Here is a 23108-nt window from a genome sequence, read left to right as displayed (position 1 = left end):
CACTCTCAGTCCTTTCACCTGACAAATGTTTTTCTGCAGGACATGTTTTTTAAAATATTTTTTTATTGTAAGTATTCATGATTCATTGTGGCCATGGTGGTCTCATCACTGGTATCTTATCTGACCTCTAGTGGGTGTTTGGAGGTACAGCAGCTTTTATATACGACACATTGTTCATTAAGTGGCTGTTTCTTGGCAGCTCTGCAGGAGTATGTGTGTGAAGGGACAGTGTGTATCCTCATTAATGCAAAGACCCGCTTACAGCCACACTCCTCTGCGTCCAACTAACAAGTTTAGGACAAGACCTGGCTCACTGGCTCACTGCAGGTCAGATTTATGGTATCTCAGGAACAGACTTTGAATTTATGCACCGAGCAACAGGATCAGGACTTACTCGTTGACCACTTTGATGCCAAGCGACCGGGCCGAGCCAACGATGCTTTTGACGATGGTCTCGATGGAGCTGTTCCTCATTTTGAAGCAGTCATCCTTGGCTTTGACCTGGGCTATCTCGTACACCGTCCTCACCGACACGATGCCGGCTGTCTCGTGGCCTTCGCACACAGAAATGATACAGCAAGTGTGAAAAAAGACAGAATTGAACATTTAATGAACGTAACAGGACATAATCAGCTCAAAAGAGGGTAAAGCTGGGTGATGTGTGTATGTGTGTGTGCAGGTGAGGTGGTTGGAGAGGGGGTGACGGGGTTGTACTGGGACTTAACAGCAGAAACGAGTCTGAAGACCGCCCAGAGCATGAAAGGTGGAAATCCATAATTCTCTTTTTTCTAAAAACACACCACCTGTGCCACTTGCTCCCTCTGCTGCAGCTCTCCCCGGCATGCCATGAATATAACATCAATCACTGTGATTCTCCAAACGGAGAGAGGCGAGGGTCCAGGTGAAAAATGTGAGGGAGAGCAGCAGCACTTCTCACCTGTCTTCGAGGCCCCTTTTGCGATGCCCGCCGCTTGCTTGAGGAAGTACGACACCGTGGGCTGGCCGATCGTCATGTCATACGTTCTGTCGGGCTGAGGAGAAAGAGGAAATTGAACTGAAGCCTTTGATCAAATGTGGACACATGAACATATGAGGTTTTCCTGGAATAATAATCTCATTGTAGCCAGAATTTTAAAAAGACACCAAGGTCTTCCAGCTCAACACCGCCCCTGAGAAATGTATCCTCATCCCTAAGCATCAGAAATGTGTCGATCCAGAAGAAGTCTGAAGGATCATTACAATTTTTCTACCATTTCTTAGTTACTGTAGTTACACCAATGAAACGGTTTAGATTTTAAAGCAATAAGAGCATCTGATTTCAGCGTCGGCCACTCATAGTTATTACTCAGCCTCAAAATTTCCACCCAGCAGCAACTATCACTTTTTCCTGCCTAAAACACTCCAGCTTCATGAGTGTGAAACCATCGTCTCTGGCTGAGCTTCAACTGGCTCGATTTCAACCAGTCTCCTTAATGGAGCCTTAAATATGCACTTAATGGCCACATGATAATTAGTTTTAAACAGAGACGCTGCACATCAGTCAGTCGGTATAATCACCATGTAAGCAGTATGTTCCTATTCTGCAGCCGAGATCTGCATATTTTTAAAGTCTTAAACTTTATGTCTATGATATCCTGTTTCCCCGCAGGTGATGGGCTCAAGGGGAGTAAGCCATGGTCGTCCCTCATGTTTAACCCTGTGTGTAATCTGCAGGGACAGGATTTCGAGGGTCAGCCTGGAGGAGGAGTGTGTCGAGTTTCATAGAATAGAATAAACTTTATTGTCCTCTAGGTGAAATTTATTGTGGTCTTCTTACGGTTGTATTGTTCCAATGTAGTTATATTAACTGTTGTTTGTCCTTTGTTTGTATTATTGTTGTTGACTTATTTTTTTGTTGTTTGTTTGTCTGTTTCTTTTTCTTTTTTGTTTGATGAATTCATGTTTGTCTATATGTTTGGACCCCCTCGAAAACGAGATGGTACATCTCAAGGGGTTTATCCAAATAAAACAAATTCAAACAGAAATTTGTTGTGGACTCGAGTGCATGGTAAAAGCTGCCTTAGACAATAAATATACATAAAATACATATGCCGTACGTACACACACACACACACACACACACACACACACACACACACACACACACACACACACACACACACACAGTAAAAGATTAAAAAGGAAAACGAACAAACAAACAGAACATCAGTTATTGCACACAGTTTCAGAGTTCCCTCTCTTCTCTTCACTTTTGCAGATGATGCGATTCTTTCGGTCTCATCGGATCGTGACCTTCAGTTTTCACTTTATTGGTTTGCAGCACGAAGTGTGAAGCAGCTGGGATGAGTTGTGAAGTGTCGAGCCGTGGTTCTCTGCTGGAAAACAGTGGGATGAAGTGTCTGTCTGCCCAAGGGAAGGAGTTTCACTATCGCGAGGTGCAGGATGGAACAGAGGTCGACAGGCGGGTCGGTGCAGCATCAGCGCTAAAGCAGGAGGAACGGTACCCGACCGCCGTGAAGACAACGCACTTGATCTTTGTTCTGACCTTCACCTGTGGTCATGAGCTTTGGGTAGTGACTGAAAAAAAGGAGTCTGACAAGCGCCTGACATAAGTTTTCTCTGCAGGGCGGCGGCGCCCAGCCTTAGAAACGGGGTTAAAAGGCTCCGACATCAAGGAGGAGCTCAGAGTTCGACTGCTGCTCCTTCATGCAAAAAAGGAGCCAGTTGATGTGGATCGGGCATCTGCTTAGAAAGACACAGAGGTGCCCTCCGCTGAAGGTTTTCTGGGCACATCCAACTGGCAGGAAGCCCCGGGGTGGATGACTAAACACGCTGGAAAGATTATACATCCCATCTGCCCTGGGAACGCCTGAGGGCCCCTGAGGAGGAGCTGGAAAATGCTGCTACAGTAGGAGGACGGATGTCTGGACTCCTCTGCTTGACCTGCTGCCACTGTGAACCCACCTCCAGCTGAAAAAAGGGTTTGTTTGTTTTTCCATCTTTTGAGATTTCCAGCAGAGAGTCGGGTTGCTTGGGGTCACAAAACTTACCAATAACGAATAAGACAGAGCTGCTATTGCTCACTGTGTGCTCTGAAATTAATTATCAAGGTGTTATGAAATCAAATTCTCCTTGGCCTTGGAAGTAAACCTGTTTCAGGTTATGTTTGTAGCTGGTAGACGACTGGAGCTCATGTTACAGCAGATTAAGATAACACTGTTTCATGACTTTCACACACTTCTGCACTTTTATTTTTGACTGCGACTAGAAAAAAAAATGACAACCATCCAAACTCTTTCTATTATTATTCTGCCACGGCCCCATGTGCACTCATTCCCCATGAGATGAAACCTAGAGATTGACAGGCTTGTCGTGTCTGGTAACACTTATTAAACTATAAAATTGTACAATTTTACCTCTAACATGATGGTTTAAAGGCTTTGAAGCCACCACCACACTGCCAGGAATATAACCGATAGAGAAATGGTAGATTAATTGTACGCACCATTGTCACTAATGTGACAATGGTGCGTGCTGTAGCTAAAGCTTCACTGTAAAGTTTTTGTACCCGAGTTTCTGGCTCGTGAGCTTGAGTGACATTCAACGAAGATCCTCAAACAAGATTAAAACATTTGTGTATGAGTAAACGCAGACATGTGTCCCTAAGCCCTCCTGTATTACTGCCTTTGGCTGACACTCAGCACATTTTCAGCAGACTCTAATTGAAATTCAAAACTGACATATCAGCGTTTGAACCGACTCGTCTGAATTCCCCCACCGAAAATCCAAGACGCGTTGGTTCGTTACTGCAAAAAGTTAAAAGGCCTTTATTGTCGGGGCTGTATGATTAAAGCTAAGACGAACACATCTCAGCTGCTCGCTGGTCTTCCTCAGGGTCTTTAATGAAGCAGTGTGCCTTGAGGTTTTTTTTGTAGAAATCATTCCCTTTCTTGTGGGACAGTATTGAGCCCACCCCCTCTGTGCATTAGCAGAACCTGCTCTTTCTTTCATCACAGTCAGATCCTGGTAACAACTTCCTCCACTGTTTTTATTATAACACAAACCAAAGCCATACTTTTTGAATCAGGATCATTATCAGATGTCACTTTGCTTTTTCTGATTACGACTTCAGAGCCTTTGTTTAAATCTAAAACAATTTAAAGCCACCACATTTGATTTTTTTCGTGGCTAGTGCCTTAACAGTGATACATCATTTCAATTTATATAGTAACACGGGATGCATTATCAGCCAATATAGGGTTGATAATTATCAGTACAGATCATTATTGACCCTATTCTGATAATTATCGGCAAAATATCGGCCATATACACAGTTTATTCCAATAATGACATTTTTAGCCGATTATAGAGCCAAATAGTTCGCCAACATTGCCTTGATATCTCTCATTTTCAGTCCTTTTGCCTCCTGAATTGATTTGAAACAATAACAAATGTTGATTTTTAAAGACTCATAACTGCTCTCGTTTTTGTTGTGATTACAGTTGTGAGTAATGTTTAATTCGTCTTTACTCACTACATCTAAGACTTTCTAATCTTAAGGCATGTATAAACTATTTAAAATGTTATCGGTTATCCGTACTGGCATCAGATATTAGTAAAAAAAAAAGAGTTGCCGTGCATCCCTAATATTAACTTGTCACTTTAACTTTTTTTAGGCATCCAACAGATACAAAGAAACTTAATTATTACCGTAATTTGCAGCTGTGTTTGTGATCACTGAGTGGATGTAAGTCCAACATTCAGTCTCCATTTAACTCTGTTTTAGTCTCCACACAGTGTGCTGCTTGATACTGGGCAGGTGGCCTTTTTCCTTGTTTTAAACATTTACAATACATATGTAATATTACCGATCAGTAATACTCGTCAGTTAAAAGCTCATTGACATAATGAGTAACCTTAGTGATTTACATGAGGTCTGTATTCGGCTGTGTGCTGATGCACATCTGCTCTCCAGCCTCGGCTCGTCCTCTACATCCTCCCCTCAGGGCAAAAATAATCCCTTCAGCCTGACTGAGTTCTTCTGTCCCTTTTTTTGCTGGAGACCTTTATTAACCAAAATCTGACATATAGATCCAATCAATAATTCATCAGAGGAAAGTTTACTTTGGATCATCTGTTACCTGTCACATAAGAACAAACAAATACAGCAGGCAATAAACTCCAGGCTGAGCCGAGAAGATATCACAGGGCAGGTGATTTGTCATCACTCAGCACTGTGTTATCTAACACTGGTGACCTTTCAACAGAGGGAACAGGATTTTTCTCTATCTATGGAAAAGCTATTGGTTGCAAAAGTCCGATGAATTGCTCTTGCTTCCCTCCATTTCATAAGATGAAATAAAAAAAATCTACTACTACACCAGGATTTTGTCTTTTCTTACAGGCAAAATATGAAACCAAAGACAGAAAAGAGAGCGAAACCCCTGGCCCCCAAAATGTGTTAGAGGAATATTCCACATTTTGGAAATTATACTTAACAGCTTTCAAGAGGTAGAGGTGTGACATTTAACTCAGCGCTATGAAATTTTAAGCCCACACTCCTCTGCTCCGCTCAGTAATGACTTTGGTGATCTCCGACTTTTCCTCCAGCGCCATCATCGGATCAAATATTTAATTTTGGGTTATGATCACACACCTGCAAATTGACGACTCTCTTATCATCCCCTGCTGTAAAATATGTATGGTGTTTAAACGTCAAACATCTACAGTGAGCATTTAGCTGAGGTCAGCCCTCGCCACGCGTCTATTTGTCTGTGGATTAAACCGACTCATGATGGAGCCGATTTGTAAACTCTGGACGGAGCCGTTCTTATTGTTTTCCCCGTTTTCAGACTTTATGCTAATCTAGCTGCCTCCAGGCTCCAGCTCTGTACTTAAAACAAAAGACGTAAGACTGATATTGATCTTCTTATCTGACTTTGTGCTAGAACGTGAATAAGTAGATTTCACAATAACATCAGACTGTTCCTCAAAAGAAAGATGAAGGGGAATTGTGTGATGTGCTCAAGGCTAACCAACAAGCCTGAGGTGAAAACACACTGAGAGACTCTAATCTCAGAGGCTGAAACGTGTTGCATGCAAACACTAAACATTACAATAGAGGAGTGCACACACAGGACAGTGTGGGCAGAGCAGGTGCAGCACCAACAACCACCAGCAGATGGCACTGATGGGCAGCAGCTGGGACCCCCAGATGTGGTAGGGAGAGCTGTTGCTGGATATTGCATGTCAAAAATAAATTCACGCTTTTAAAAAGGATTACCCCCCCCTCCACTCCACTCCACTCCCCGCTCCGTACATAGCAAACCTCATTACAACACACATTTATTCATCTGAAAGGACACAACTCCTGACCTGCAGCGACACACACAAAAGGTGGCAGGGAGGGGGTGTGACAACCAAACAATATGTGGTTGTGTGAAATAAAAACTACAAGCCCACAACACCTTTTTTTCCTGAGTAATTCACATCTCTTGCATGCACTTAATGCTTCTTGACTCCATGTTCCTCTGGGTATTGCTTCATTAATGAATGCAAATGGAAAAGCTTACTTCAGTGGTAGAGTATGAATAATGGAAGTGGCTCTGGTAATGTTATGCAGCTAGTGGAATTAACCACAATCGTTGGAGGGAGGGATGGAGGGATGGATGGAGGGAGGGGTGCTGAGCGTAAAGGGTCAGGGGGTGGGTTAGAGAGACCGACGACGGGTAGACGTCGCACACACGCACCTTCACATGGATCTTGATTGGGAGAGGGATGCCCTCCTTCAGCTCCTTGGTTTTCTCATTGAAGTCTTTGCAGAACTGGCCGATGGGGATTCCTCTCTGGAACAAAAAAAAAGAAAAAAGAGGAAAGAATAAACGTGGTAAAATGGCAGAGGGTTCGCTTTAAAATGTATGAGGAGCGTGAGCTCACAAACATTCACTCAGACGTCACTCATGTCACGCTACGCTGCCAGAATACAGATTCCTGGGCCACTGTCAGTCAATCAAAGCTTCACAGAGGTCCAACTATATTCACACACATGAGTGGCTCAGGGAGTGGGTGCATGATGGCGCGTGTGTGTGTGTGTTTGTTTGTGTGTATAGTGTGTGTGCTGCAATATTTTGCTGGAGTCAATTTTACAATTCATACTAGTTATTCTTGTTATATTCACACCGAGATGCATCTGTGGGTGTGTGCACCCGTGTGTTTGTGTGTAGGGCTGTTTTCCCAGACTCAATGTTTGTCTACGTGTGTGTGTGTGTGTGTGTGTGTGTGTGTGTGTGTGTGTGTGTGTGTGTGTGTGTATGTGTGTGTGTCACTCGGGCTATGACTGAATGCATGTTGGTGCCCAGAGCCAGAGAAACCCAGTGATGAATGAGCCTCCCATTTTCCAGCTCCTGCGAGGCCAACCAGAGCGACGGCAGAATGGATGGGTGACATTAAGTCAACACCCGGCCAGTGCGGCTCCTTTGCACCATTTCTCTTTGGAGATGAATTCTGTGGCAAAAACTAATAAAGAATCTAATTATTACAGCTGAAATTTAAACTGACCTTCACTCGCCATCCTTCCCAAAGGCAACACTCTGATTGAAATGTTCATTTCAGAAATGAGGGGACGGGGGGGAGAAAAAAAAGGAGGGATTTTTATACACAGTTTAATGGACTCGTGAGCTTGTATCGCTCCATGACAGAGCCGAGCCTTCAGATTCTAATAATGGATCTGATGAAAAGTCACTCATCCTGAGACGCTCTCCAATGACACAAAGGGAAAGACATTTATTCGAACTTAACGGAGCAGCAAGTTCCCTGAACATCATCTCCACTAAAAGGCCTCAAAAGAACCTGATGAATGCTGATGAGTCGCTCAATCTACACAACCACATCACTTCATTAGCGTCTAAAACGCAGCTCATTACTCTCGGTATTTCTCTGCATCCGCTAACATAATAACAAAACTCATTGAAATTTCAACCTATCACAGGAGTTGAGTCAGGTTATTGTTTCCCAGCTGATGGCTGCTATTTGAATTACAATATCCCCACTAATGAAATGAAATGCAGTTACGTCCCCAGAGCTCTCTCCAGGCTCTACCTTACCTCCCCTCCCATACTTATTAATAGTAATCCCATGTCAACCCCACTACCTTCTATCCACGCCTTCCCCTCCCACTCTGCTTCCCATAAAACAACATAGCAAGGGTAAACAAGCGGGGAGGGAGCGCTGAGGAAATTCTAATTAAATATGGATTAATATAAAGGCTATGATGTTGGGTATGAGTCAAAGCAAACCCTGGGGCTCTGCCTCACACATTCAGCTCCCGTTCCTTCCGTTCAGTCAATGTCGGATAATGATCTCTCCCACCGACTCAGACGGCCCCTTTCATGCCACACAATGCCATGAAAGGGACTCGCTGACCAGCCAGAGATAATGCCTGATGCCTCTAAAATGTGCTTAAGCACGAACAGCGAGACATTATGCGGACGGAGGAGCCACTGTGCTAAAGATAGACAGAGGAAATGACTTCACAAGCCATTTCCTTAGCAGACAGTCCTCCAATGCTGGAAGGGCTTAAGTAAACATTTAAAAAAGACTAAAGAGGGGCAAATAAGTTAAAAGATTGGCCTCAGGAACGGAGACATGACCCACTTGGGGGACAGGAGACAATTTGCCCTGAGCTCTGCAGACAATTAAATATGCGCCAGAGACAGGTAATCATATTTTAATTAAGATGCTCCACAAGAGTCCAGGCATCTCCGCCTCTGAAGATGACAGTGTGAGCAAGTTTTATTTTGGCCTCGGGCTATTTAATAGTTTAACTGCAGCGGTTGCGGTGATTGGACAATGTTGGTAATTGCAATTGCAGTCTTTATATATGTGGCAGAGGGTTGGCGTGCCGTGAAAGCAAAGTTCAAGGTTTGCGCGCCCAACTTCCTGTGACATTTATCGGAGAGGGGAGGGAGAACTAGAACAGTAACATTCAAGCCTCGACCAAATCGCTAACCCCGCTCACTGCATCTGAGCATCTAATCATCCTCGAGTCCGAGTTGCTGGATAAATCCTCTCTCTTCCACCATGACTGATTAGAGCCGGGTGCTCTCCAGTATAAAATGGCTGCAGCCCATCACCCGAGGCGGGGCCTTCCACGCCGGCTGCGGACGAGTACATCTTCAAAGACTTCTGAGATCCTGGGCACCAGGATTAAACGCTAATCTACAAAGATATTTCTCGCCGTCAAATCCAGCAGCGACAGTGGTGAGTAATTGCTATGTGATCCATTCGAGTTCAGCGTGGCGGAGTCTTATTACTCATAATTATGAGAGCAATTAGGCATTTGCAATTAAAATCTGAGAAATGTCCATTTGATTTGACCCTTCCACCATATTCTCTGCAGTCTTTTTTGACACTCCCTCCGTGCTAATGTGATTGGCCTTTCAGCTTCACTAACTCTTTTTAACAAGATGTAGCACTGGTGTGGCAGGATAGTGATGGCGTGTGTGTGAGTGTGAGTGTGTGTGAGAGGGAAAGGGAAAGGGGAAGAGACAGGGATGGGGGAAGAGGTGTATTAAAGTTGTCAGGATGTGGCCAGTGATCTTGGTCACAATGACAGCGGGTTTGTTTGACCAAGGTGAACAACAGCAGAGGAGTGCGGAGAAGGCCACGGGAGGTCCTCATGAATATGGCTGACTGTGCGTGTTTGTGTTTGTGTGTGTGTGTGTGTGTGTGTGTGTCAATGTTTATGTATGAATACTTGGGCCTCATTTCATCCTGACAAGACTACAAGACCATCAGTTGAAGAGTGGATGTGTGTGCATATTAAGCTGCTAGGGACTGCTGACGGTGGGGAAGTGTTCGCTGTGTGGTCGCAGGTGTTTCTGCATCTGAGAGAGAGAAAAAAAGAGAAAAGAAAAGAAATGAAAGTGAGGAAGAGAGAGCGTGGAGGAGGAGGAGATGGAAGGAGATGAGAAAGAGAGGGAGTGTAGGTCAAGAGAAGCGCTGTGCTTATGGAAGCGTGGCAAACATGGAGATAAAGGACACAGACGCAGGATAAGGCCTTGGGGCAGGAGGCAGAATTAATTGCCCCTGGCACACAAGGCCAGCGGACAAATTGCCACTAGGTGGTCGACACGGAGGGAGGGCTGCGACACGGTGACAAAGGTGTTACAGTGGAGAGAGGCTGGCGGGAGGCGAGGTTAATTAAACTCTTCAGTGTGAAACACTCTCATTCATTACCTTCATTACCCTGTTCATTTAATCTGCTCCGGTGTCGGCATTTTATCACAGCCAGCCCCCATTGTAGCGTCGTACAGCTGATTAGGTTTCATGTTGAACCCCTGAGCTGCAGAGGGGGGGTGACGGAGAGCCAGAGGCCGAGTGACGGGTCAGTTTGGGTCGAACCGACACAGTCAGACACAGCAGACGCCACGAAGTAAATGGAGTTCACGCTGGACATGCAGTTCACTTGATTTTCTACCCTGAAATCAGTGGATTAGTCTTAAAAGTGGAAAATGAAAACAATTTTCACCCCGGTCTCCAGTGAACTGTGCTGAGGCCAATATAAAAAGAACCGAGGAGCTGCTCAAACGAGCACGAGTGCAGAACTGACAGCAGGAACCAAACTCAGGGACTCGTCTTTATAACAGCCACAACAAGCCAAAACTTCTCAGCAGCCTTTTTCTTTTTTTTTTGTGCTGACTGGGTTTTTGCTTAAAAACAGACACAGCCTTCACTTTCTATAACTGGCACAGGAAGAGGAATTCGTCGTTCGAGGGCACAGTGGAAGAAGCAGAAACGACCGAGCACGGGCCACGGTGAAGCAAGAATGGATAGCATCGCGACACAACATCCCATTTTCGACTCCATTAGGTCCCCTTCACAGGCCTGACAGTTGTGCTTTTTGCCACTTCACATGATTAATCACGTGTGGAGCCTGCAAAAAGAAACACAGGAGCTGGAAACAGCAGGCAGCTGAGGCTCCACGCTCCACGGAGATGACTCAAAAATCGCAAGATACGCTGACAAGTGAAGAAGAGATGCACCAAAAAAAAAAAAAAAAGCAGAGCGAATCAGGAGCTTGAATAAAGTCAGACTCCACAACAACTGATAGTGATGTTTTAGGTTTGTGAGGTGCTCAGAGTGAATGTCAAACACCAAAAAAGGTGCAAAGTGCAAAAAGGTGAAGTGTGGGTGAAAGTGTGTTTACAGGTGTCGAAGCAGCTGCAAAGTCTGATAAACTGATGTAACTCCAGGCCTCAGGTGGTCTGAGGACTACAAATGTCTAAATCTGTTAGAAATAAGTGAGTTTACCAGACCTCTGCAGGCTGCTCCTACAGCACTAGCACAACACACCTGAATCTAAACACGACTGTTGACGGCTGAGTTGCATTGTGGGTAATGTTGGTGCCATAATCCAACAACAAAAGAAGGATTTTGAATGTAAAAACAGAACAATGTTTTTTTTTCTCCTGCATTGAATGTATTGTTACTCGATTCGTCACGAGCCGGACAGTGTTTCAGTAGTTCAATAATACAACAGCGGAGCCTCGCGCTCGACAGAGACGACACAGAGTGAGAGCAAAGAGGAGAGACAGGTGGAGGTCAGCCTCAGGTGTGATGTTGATGTGGAGCACGGCTCAGTGTTGACGCCGTTAGCATTCACAGACGGTAACCCCACACGTCCTTCCAAAACTTCCTCAATCATGTCTGATGCGAAAAAAAAAAAGTGATGACTGCACAGTAACGGTGGACAGCCTGCACAACCAGCTGCCCCTCGCACTCCTGTGCTATTGTCACCGTTCCCCCCTCTGTCCTTTTTTTCCTCTGCATCGCTCTCTCCCTCTCCCTCTCTCTCCACTCTGAACGTGAGCCAGTGTGCAGAGTGACCTTCAACCACACCCACAGGGAACAGAAAAAAAAGAAAAAGAAGGAAAATAGGGTGAAAGCAGCAGGATGGAGGAGTAGATGGTATAAACATGTGGCGAGGGGTGACAGAAAGTCAGCAGAAAGAAAAAGAAGGCTGAAGAAGAACAGGGAAAAAAAAGGAAAAACCTTGCTGAAGTGAAGAAAATGGAAAATCTCTTCTGTTGGAAACCAGCGGAGCGCAGAGCTGAATCTGACAAGAAAGATGGCTCTCCATCCCCTCTCTCACCAGCTTGATTAAACCTCTCACTTTAAAATGAACCCAGCCACACTGAGAGCCACAACAAACGAAGGCAGCCGAGGACCTGGATTCTTTGGGTGAAGGTGCAGACTGAAGTGTCTTCAGATTCACATGGAGAAGCAGGACCTTGAGGACAAGGTGATGCCTGTGAAATTCCTCAAAAATTGCATCTGTGGCTGACAAAGGAGCTGAAATTGAATTTTCTCGAATGGAGAATGGCAGCTGGCTCTTTTTTTTATTGAAACCATTTCCAAAAGAGATTCGTTTTTGGACCAGATCTACGTCCCAGAATCCTTTTCCACCCCAATCCTTGTGTTTTAGCATGCAGTAAGCCATCTGTAATGAGTTAATCTACAACACAGGGATGATTTCCTTGTGTGACTAAGACAGTAAGTAGACAGAAGGAGGGCTAATTAAAGTTGTAACATCTGCCTTCTGAGCTCTAAATGTGTCTACAGGCTACAAGCAGCTTTCGCTCCACTTCCCCCGCTCCTGTTTCAGAAGAAGGAAAAGGGTAAAAAAAAAAAAAAAGAAGGTATCTGCCTAATGCTCCCTAACAATGCAACCATAATCTTCTGCAAGTGGCAACATCATGATTACCATAACCAATGAGTATACTGTAACTGGGTGCTCTGAAATATTCATAGCATCTTCTTCCAGCTAAACTTCCACAGCTGCTGTTGGAGGAGAGGAGGAGGAGAAACTGAAGAGGGTGGGAGGTCTGGACTGGAGCACGTAGCCTGCTTACAAATTAACACCACAACCAAACTCGGACAGCGTGAGTGACTGAGTGAGTTTCCTTCCTCGTCCTCTCCTCCTCCTCCACCACCACCACCACCACCTCCTTCCTCCTTCCTCCTCCTCCTCCTTTTGCTCTTCGCTGTTGCACCGCTCCGTCTCCCCCTCGGCTCATGCATGCTCCATCTTCTCGGGTCTGCAGTCTCTCCACTTTCATCGGATCCGCGTCGATGTCGCTTCTGCTCCACTTCTGACCGACTTTTCGCCCTCCTCCCTCGCTGCTCCGGGCTGCTCCCGCACAGCCGGAGGAGCCTGACCGAGCGGCGGTCAGAGGAGGAGGAGGAGGAGGAGGAGGAGGAGGAGGAGGAGGAGGAGGCAGGAGGAACAGCGGTGGCAGCAGCAGCGGGGGCAGAGAGCCGTGTGGGGCTGCGAAGATAACGACCGACAACGGCAGACCCCGACACTGCGGGAGGTGACAGATCCTGATCCTGATCTAGATCCAGATCCGGATCCTGATCGAGCCTCTGCAGCGACCAGCAGAGAGAGAGAGAGAGAGAGAGAGAGGACGGAGCTCTGTAACCTGCCATGCCGGGTCTGCACGGAGGAGCACATCTTGATAAGTATGAGCCGGGTTTTTTTTTTTTTTTTTTTTTTTTGCGGACTACAAACTCGGGTCTGCTGCTCGGTGTGGCGGTGGCGATGACTTCCCCTCTTCGTGCAGCCTCTCGATGAGCCTCATCCCTGGAGCCCGACTGTGTAGCCTTTACTACAGTACAAACACCCGGACTGTGAGGATCTGACTTTATCACCGAGCCCCGGCTCATCAGCGACAATAAAGAGAGACTTTATTGGACACCGACAGCGCTTTCTACTTGGAGGAGGAGGAGGAGGAGGAGGAGGGGGTGGGAAATAAACACATTACCTGCTGTAAATCAAGCCAGGAGGATCGAGCCCAAGTGCGAGACGAATGGTTTGGGTAACTACAGCTTCACTTTTACTAGCAGCCATGCACGGATGAGGAAAAACCTACAACACCTGCTGTTAGGATAATGGGGCAGTTATGAAACAGGTGTTGCAGAGAAGAAGTTTAATAGGGATTATTAAATTGCCATAGGACGCACAGCAGCAGTGCATGCTGGGCCAGATAATTATAAGAACATTTCAAGGGAAAATACATAAATAAATAAATATTATTAATAAATAATAACTAGAAACTCGTGCAAACTGTATCAACAAGATCCTGAGGCGACACTGAGACCTGATCAATCAACAGATGTTTCAGTCATGTGGCTTTTTAAGTCTGGAGAGGAGGAGGAGGAGGGGGATTTATTCAGCAGCATTATCATGGGATTGCACACTGGCGCCTGCTTCTCCATTAATTAATTAGTTTGCACACAATAGCAGAGACCCTGTCCTGGTGCCCTTGGTGCTCCAGTGCCACCTGTGACAACTTGTGAAGGAGCTTCGCCCTCTTTGATGCAATTATGACAGTGGTGGTGGTGGTGGTGGTGGGGTTGTTTGTAGAGATGAGTTGGGTGTAGACATATTAATCATGGCTCTATGGGGATTTGTGTCCATCTGGAAATCACCCAATATTGTTAGAAAACAAATCCAAGTGGCAAGCACCAGCCACCCCTTGTTCTGTCCCTGTCACTGAGAGTGTGTGTTGCTCAGAAATTGGCAGCTTTTGTGTTTCTTTTTTTGGATGATTACTTGGACACTAGTGCACATGCATGGGGGAGCTAGTGTGCAAGAGAGAGAGAGAGAGAACAGGGGGGAAATCTCTCTTTTTTTAACCATTTAGGGTAAAAAAAAAAAAGAAATTAAAAAAAGAGGACACAAGCTGAAGGCAGTAAGAGAAAATAGAAATGAACCAATCTGTCACCTGCACACTATTACATGTCATTACTCATGCTTTACAGAGAAATGGGTTGCTTCACCTTGTCAACAGCGGTGTCACTCGGCAGACGGGGGGAATGATGAATTTAGTCATTATTGATGAGCTGAGTGGACACGCGGGCTGTCATCCCACGTCCCTCACTCAGAGCAGAATAAATTACACCGCGCTGACAGGGAGTCAAAACACAAACACAGGCTGACAGGGGAGATTTCCTGGGTGAAATTTAAGGCGCAGGTGGAATAACTTAAGAGGCACGACCTCCTTGGGGAGGAAACAAAAATCCAGCTGCATCTGTGTACAAACTTCTCTCCATCCACTCCCCTTCCTCCCCCTTCCTCTTGCATAGTGGGCTTGCTCCCAGAGAAAGAAAAACCAAATTCAAATTCCAATATCCTCTCAATCTGCAGCTTGGAGGAAGAAATTCGTTCAATTTTTCAGGGAATGATAATCAAGTTGCAGTGTGCGGTGAGACAAAAGGCTTCGCAGACTACCAGATATTGCGAATGCTGGCATGATCCAGGCCTGTCCTCCCACCATGGCTCCGAGCGGATTAATCAGTGGAGATCGTTCCTTTCCTCATCTCTTTGATTCATCTGTTTCAGAACAAACCCTAATGTCTGTGATATTTCAATACCCACGGTGATGAATGCATTCAGATTCTTCCAGGCCGAGCCGGCTCATGAAATGCATGACTTTCTATAAGTGGGTGGAAGTCACTTTCTATCTGCATTTGCGTCTTCTTCTCTTCATCACTTTCACCCTCTCTCCCCCTGAGCTTATTTATGAACCATTACCATCATACAGTAACACTTTATTAGGCATGTAGGCAGCCAAAAGGCCTATTAATCTTTCAGTTGCAGTCCTATGCTCATGCTCATTCTCCACACTCACTCTCACAATCTCAAACCCCCCCTTTCTTTTTTTTTACCCGGTGGAGTTACTCAGCCCCTCTTCACTGATTCAGACAGCACCGAGGAGATGGCCGAGCTCCTGTTAGTCTTACAGTGAGAGAAGCGATGTGTCTTCCATCGGCAAGACATCAATATACATTTTTCACTGGCAAGACTTTTCTCAGAGGCCGCAATCACGCCGACAATCTCTCGCTCGATCACGCTCAAGTGTTGCCATTACGACACATCTGAGCTGGTAATGATTTTATATTATAATGTCATCGATCCAGCTGAAGGGTTGACAGCCCCCGAGTGGCGCCGAGCAGACAACAGACAGTCCAGTGGTTCTGTGTGTTGTTGTGTGCGTTTCAGCTAAATACGACAAAGAGACGTCGGCTCCATTACACTGTACTTGTCAATGATCATCCCTCATGCAGAAGATCAATACTGAGGTTTATACCGTCGGTGGCTGGGATGTGAACCACAACAACAACAACAGAAAATGGTAATGATAATGGAGGCCAAATTAGCATTGCCTGCATGCGCTCGCCCATTCGCACACAGTGTGTACACACAAGTCAAACATGTCTCTAAACAAATAGCAAGTTATCAATATTCATCTGAAACGAGAGGGGAGTTTTCAGTGATTAAAGTCTGCACAGTGTGAGAATAAACATGGCAGACTACGGCAGCAAAGAAAAGCCTTTGACAGGGCACCTAGCTGCGCCTGAACACAATTAATTAATAATGAATGAGCTGAGTACAAAAAAAAAAAACAGGCGGAGAAGAAACAACAACAATAAGCAGGAGAAAGAAAAGGACAGTAGAGAGTTTAGGGGAAATCTCAGAATCAAAAAGGAGCATTTGTTAGAAAATGAACACTATTTAATTCAAAGGGCTGCGAAGTTTAAAAAAAGAAGAAGACAACAATTTAACAGTCTTCTCAGCTTGAGCAGCCAGGGTGGATGTAGAGCTGGCCGAAGATGAAGGGGCGCGTGCTGCTAACTCGGCAGCCACCGTCTCTAACCATAGCAACAAGCATCTAACTTTTTACATTAGGTTTTAAAATTAGTCCTGCGAAAAATACACCCCAACATTTTCTTATCCTGAGAATTTGTCAGTGTTAGTGGGAACAGATGGCAGCGACGAGTGGACTGACAGGGCCCGAGTTTGAATTCTGCTCATGTAACCCCCCTCCCCTCCCCTCTCTGTTTCAGGCATGGTGCCCACGCCCCAGGTGTGCGTATCAACCCTGGTCACGGTGAGCACGATGGCGGTGGTGGACCTCTACCTGCTGGAGCAGAGCATGCTGGGAGCTCACGGCCACGCGGGGCCCAGCGTCTGGCAGTGCGCGGTGGTGTTGCTAGGCGACGTGGGCTTCCTGCTGGCGCTGCGCTTCGTGTCGGCCGGCGTGGTGTCCGAGCTGCGGTCCCCGCGCCGCGGCTTCGCCAACGCGCTCTGGTTCCTCTTCCTGTCGCTGCTCCAGCTCAAGCTCTTCTTCGTCTGCCACAACTACAGGCAGGAGCGGCGGCCCCCCGACCCGCTGGCCAGGAAGACCCTCACGCTGCTGCTGTCCATCTGCCTGCCCTCGCTCTTCCTCATCCTCACGGGCGCCGACCACATGACCCCCCAGCGCAGGAAGCAGGAGGTGCGGGGCCGGCTGCTGTGGGTGGTCGTGGACCTGCTGGACGTGCTGGACCTGCAGGCCGGGCTGTGGGAGGTGCAGGGGGGGATGGCGGGGGCTGGGGCAGGGGCTGGGGCGGGGGCTGGAGGGGCCACGGAGCAGAAGCTGCCCATCTGGGCCGAGGGTCTGGTCTTCTTCTACTGCTACGCTCTCCTGCTGCTGCTGCCCTGCGTGGCGCTCACCGAGCTGGGGGCCGCCGGCCTGCCGGGGCAGAGGGGCCCCCGTAAGGAGGCTCTGTACCCGTGGCTCAGCCTGGTCACCATCAACATCTTCACGCTGGCGCTGAGGGGCACGGGCATGCTGTGGTACATGGACCCCCGCGTGTCCACCGTGTTCCTGGGGAAGAACCTGCTGGCGCTGGCCGTGAAGCTGAGCTCCGCCTGGGAGCGACACAAGCAGGAGCGAGCCGCCGCGGGGGGGGGCGGCGGGGCCGCGGGGGCCGGAGCCGAACCGGGAGAGTCCGCGCTGCCGAGCCAGAGCTGCGAGCAGGGAGAGGGCCAGACGCAGGGGAAAGCCCCTCCCTCTCATTATCACACACTGACTCGCTCCCAGAGCCACACGCTCTCCCATGTCAGCCTGGAGCCCGCAGAGACGCCCCTAGGACCCTCTTTCATCTCCCACGAACTCTAGAGAGAGAGTCGCGCACAGTTTGAAAACACGCACGCATGCACAAACACATGTCCACACACACCCACACTGAAAACCAGCCAAGCCAGTATCACATCCAGACAGATAAGTTGTATTGAATTTCAGTACAACGGTGGAGGGGGAATGATGCAGAGCTGTGGAAATGCATTTGGCAAGCTCGGCTTTCTGCACATTTTGTTGTGCTAAGAATAACTAAAAAAAAAAAAAAATGCATTGCTGTGATTTGTGGGAGCGTATTTTTAAATTGAACACTGTGAACACATCTATCAGTGTGTAAAGAATATTCCAGAAATGGAAAATGGAGTCTGGTGTTTGTTCTTGTTTAATCTGGGCACAACTGCCACAACTGCCACAATTTACTGGATCCTGTCCTCCACAAACCATCTCGATGTTGTCGCTTTTGTTGTTCTGTTTTCTGACATTTTATAACTTAAAGTTTTGATTTCTTGTCCTAAGTCTGAATATATTGAAATTGCGTAGAGGACGAGGAACAGGAACGCTCCTCTGTGGTTGACGTATTTGTTTAATTTGATTCTTGTTCGTGTGGTTTTGTCAGGGGGGGGAGGAAATTTGATCGACGCTCTTGTGCCATCGAGATGCCAAAAAAATTAACTGTGTCACTTCAGAGTGTATTTTCTGTGATACTTCACAGGGAACTTTTGCAGAGGAAACTTTAATACAGACGAGGGATGTTTTTTTTCTTCTTCAGTACCATAGAGACAAGATTTAAAAGCCATCTCGCAGTGAAACTCGCTCCATACTGTGCTCCAATATTTCAATGTAGACTCTAACCCAGTGGTTCCCAACCATGTTTGGCTTGTAACCCTTAAAGTCCTGCTGTGACCCCTGAGTTATGTCTCCTCAGCTTTTAGAGGCCTGTAGACATGAAGTCATCCTGTTTTTCCCCAATATAAAAAAAACGGAGAGGTTACAGAGGAATCAGAAAACTAAGAGGTTTGTGTAGCATACAGATGTTGTTTATAACCTCATGAGTTTCCTCTCGCGACCTCTGTGAGACGTAGGCAGCGGCGGTGCCAGACTCTCATCACAACCAGAAAGGTAACTCTGGCAGATTTCACTTATTAGTTCCCATTGTCAGGCAGAAAATGGTAATCAGAGGAAGCAGTCACTGTGCTGTGTGGTTGGAGAGAAAAGCTGCAGACTCATGGGTCTCTTGGTCGACCGTCCCTGCCAAGCCTGTTGTTCCTGGTACCATGACATCTTTTATTTGGTTTGAAAAGCCGAATTTGAGCATCAGTTAACTGGGTCAAGATTTTCAGAGACGTGCACTGTATCCTCACATAGGTTTCAGAAGAACTGCTGCTGTTCAAAAATCAATCCAGCAGAGATCTTACCACAACAAAATGTGCATAATTTAAGATGCCAACTGTTTCCATAAATTAAATCTTCCGATGGTCGGGGCTGTGAGAGCGGCAATAAGCGTTACGCATCCTGTGGTATCGTGGACTACAGGTCTATTTTACTGCACTGTTTACAAAGACAGAATACCAATGTAAGTAATCCCTTTACGGTCTGAAAACACATTCAAAATTCATGTTTTGTCGTCTTTTGTCATCTGTACTTGTCTGTACAGTTTCCTGGGGACAGCTGCCTGTCCTACCATCAAATCCCCCTTTTTTCCCCCCACTTTAGATGAGAGTTAACTTTTTAAATCCCGTATGAATTATGGATGAAGGCTTTTCATTGACAAACTTGTTACAATGTGGGTGTTGTTGTAGTATTTGGGTGTCATGGGATCGTTGGGGGGGAGGGGGGCACAGCGAGCAGGTGTAGAGGATGTACAGTACAGTCAAGTGCCTTGTTTCCTCATGGAGCCACGAGCCTCTGGGTGGTTAAGAGGCGTGTACACTTTACGTGTACCATGCGGAACTTGGACATATGCCATGTGTATACCGTGAAGTTATTCCACAGCTGTTGTCAGCTACACCTCCAGGACAGAGTGCAAACTAATAAAGTGTTTCATACTTGTCTGGTGTTGACAGTTCATTGGCCATTATGTAGGAGCCTTATTGGCAGCCTGTCGTCCACACATTGGGGAAAAAACAAAACAAAACCAAAAACCCAATAGCAGTCCATCCAAATTATTCAAAGCTAACGGGCCATAGAGACAAATAACGGCCTCACACGCTCACAAAACTGCCACTATATTAAAGTCAATCAGCTCGCGTTCTGCAGTCGGAGAAAATTGCATGTTTTCATGTTTTCGCTCACGCCGCACTAGTGAAGCGGATGGAAGCTTCCCCACAGATTCAAGGCAGAGAAGCGTTTGCACTTTGCTTGAGAGAGAGCGACACACTGACTGACTGAGAGGCCGTCATTTATCACAATTACGCCGGCGGCCCCATCAGCCCAGATCCTCTCGCAGTGATCCTTGAGTGTGCTGTCGTGTTGTCTGCCTTTAATGCAGAAAGAAAGAGAAGTCTTGACGCGATGGGAATGGATGGGATTGGGGGGTGGGGGGTGGGTGTCAAGAGTTGTAGTAAGCGTGGGTGATGCTTCTAAGAGTGGACTGCAGCAGCTCCTGAATGCACCCGTCGGCCTCTCCCTCCGAGCTTTAATGGTCCTATTAATTGGAATTGAGGCTATTTGTCAAAACGCGAGCACTTATTCTCACTGCTTTATGCTTGATTTACAGGACGTATTTACAGGATGTATTAAGACAAATGCACACACTCAGCCACAAAAAAGAAATTCATTTAAAAGTTTCAGTGGGGAATTTCTCTCCAGTTCAGAGAGACTTTTAAGGAAAAGAAAAGAAACCCACAGAGGGATAACCAGTGTAGTAGACAGCATCCAGCTCTTCATCTACCCTCGCTCTTTCATCTCCTCCTCCCTCGCTTACTCTACATTTCAAACACACGCATTCTGCTTGCACTCACTGTTGGGCAACTTCTCATATTTCTATTATACCAAACAAGTGAGTGCATAGGCAGCAGCCGCCTCTGCAAATGACTACCTCCCTGAATTTGTTACACCTGTTAAGTTCTGGAAACAATGCTCAGCGTTTTCCCTCAGCTCACACAGACGCTCATAACCTGCTGCTGGAGGAAAAGTGCCCCAGCCACTCTCCTATTTTCTTTATTCTTCTGCTGATGCCTCTCCCTCACTCCTTCCCCCCTCTCTCTCTCTCTTTCTATTCTTTCCCTCCATTCACTTGTGCTAATTTCACTCCAGCCTGTAATTACTCTCCTGTACCAAAGCTGTCACTTTCTGTTTTTTGTCTTTCATTCCTTCTTTTATTTCTCTCGTTTGTTTAAATTTGCCCCGCAGCCGACAGGCAGCCTACCTCTCTGCACTTCCTCTGTCAAGGGTGGTTAGTCAGAGACAGCGGGGGGAGAAGGAAAAAAAACAAGAGGAGGAGAGGTTGGCTAAGATTAAAGGGCCGGGGCCATCGCCTAGAGCGGAGCTGCTGCCGCCTGCCATTTATTTACTGTTTGCTACACACACTCTGGTGTTTGATGGCACGCGGGAAACGGAGAGAGAGACGAGCGTATACACAACACGCTGCCCCGACAACAATCACATCCCAAACAGTCCAAAAAGGAGGCACCTCTAGACAAACATATGGCTTTGTTTTTGCTTGGTTGAGCACTCGGTTTACAACCCATCTCACCTCATTGCCCCTGACGCGGCGACAGCTACAGTCTGCCTGCGAGCTCACACCCACCTAGTCAGCCAGAGCCAGAGCCACATTTAACAGACAGATGTCTAAATGATTCATCACAGCACACACACCATCAGCACCACAGCGATCGGAGAGAACTTCAAAGTGTATTCTATGAGACAGAAATGATGCAAAACAGTCTGAGACTCATATCATATGATATGCAATACCGGAGACAAACGCATACTAATGCTGGGCTCAGATGTTAGACTCGCACCTGCTGCTGAAATTATACTAAATTAAACACAAAAAAAACTAAACAGAAAAGAACCAGAGTTGAATCGTTCAAGTTAATTAACAAAACACAACTCCCACACAGTTTGCAGATCCCAGCTCTTCAAATTTGAGGATTCGCTGCTTTTCTGAACGGAGGCGATAGATCTATTCTTTGTACAGTTTATGGAAGTATTTGGATATTTTTACCGCAGTGTAGAAATACCGCGTTGCAAGTTATAAGCGCCATGCATAAAACATGAAAGTATTAGCATCAAAATATAACAAACGCAAGTAATGTAGAATCGTCCTTTTTTCGGGGTAACACATTTACTGATGCACCAATGTGCAAGATTTCTTTTATGTTGTTCAAAAGTATCGTATAAGCCTTTGAAAATGATGTGGACCAGAAATACAACGTGGTATAAAATCAAATTGCACAAATAAAAGTAGAGAAGTAGACAAAGAGAGGAGTTGTGATAAGTGCGAGTGGGCTGACAGATGTGAGCCAGGCATACATTTGCCTTTATATTGTGCTAATGCAGAAGGTGATGAAATCAGAAACAAGAAGACTGGAGAACATTAAATGTGGAGAGAGAAAGAAATACAAGAAAGAACAGAGACATAAAACTGAGTGGGATGTTTTAGAAAAGTCTCCAAGAGTCCAAGTGAGAAAAATCTAAACCAATTAACACTTAAAGTAATTTCAACCAAGTCTTTTATCCATAATTTAACATGGGCTACTTCTATAATATGTGGGTAGGAAAGAGCGAGGAGCGCATGTTTGAAGGTTGAAAACGGCCGCACAAACAGATGCAGGCAGTAAAGACGATGGTTGGTGGAGTTGGTAAAGAAAACACTATTCTTAGTTTGTGTCATCTCGAGCTGTCACACATTTCACGTTCTTCAAAACAATCAAATTCCAGCCATAGTCTCTTTGGGGAAGGAAACAGTGTTGTGGGTTGGGTTTTTTTTCTTCGTATTTTGTTTTTTTTTAGAGAGATGAACATCCAAAAATACAACACACACCCACTGATGCTCAAAACATCAGCGCTAACATGTCACACTGACATGTTTCATTTGACGGGAGAGACTTGATGGACTGTTCAAACATTTATGACTGTTTTGGAGTTTTTGTGTTTGCTTATTGGCGGCTGCCATTTAAAAAAAAAACCCACTCTCTGTCA

At 46.1% G+C, this 23108-nt stretch overlaps 2 protein-coding genes across 2 annotated transcripts in view; one reads left to right on the top strand and one right to left on the bottom strand.

The window, feature by feature from the left end:
- Positions 1-23108, bottom strand: part of mrpl11 (mitochondrial ribosomal protein L11) — a 41353-nt gene that overhangs the window by 1242 nt on the left and 17003 nt on the right. The window contains exons 3-5 of the mRNA XM_085789564.1: positions 6750-6845; positions 938-1031; positions 395-554 (exon numbers count right to left, since the gene is read on the bottom strand). Coding sequence (XP_085645690.1) covers positions 395-554; positions 938-1031; positions 6750-6845 — 350 coding nt within the window. The remainder of the gene's footprint in view (positions 1-394; positions 555-937; positions 1032-6749; positions 6846-23108) is intronic.
- Positions 13289-20012, top strand: tmem265 (transmembrane protein 265). The gene is made up of 2 exons (XM_085789558.1): positions 13289-13877; positions 16909-20012. Exon 2 carries the CDS (start codon positions 16911-16913, stop codon positions 18003-18005), a length of 1095 nt encoding a protein of 364 aa, XP_085645684.1. The 5' UTR covers positions 13289-13877; positions 16909-16910; the 3' UTR covers positions 18006-20012.

The sequence above is a fragment of the Trachurus japonicus genome, chromosome 10 (assembly GCF_045865225.1).
Source record: "Trachurus japonicus isolate A0001 chromosome 10, Traja_1.0".
NCBI lineage: Eukaryota > Metazoa > Chordata > Actinopteri > Carangiformes > Carangidae > Trachurus > Trachurus japonicus.
This window is presented reverse-complemented; position numbering and strand designations above follow the sequence as displayed.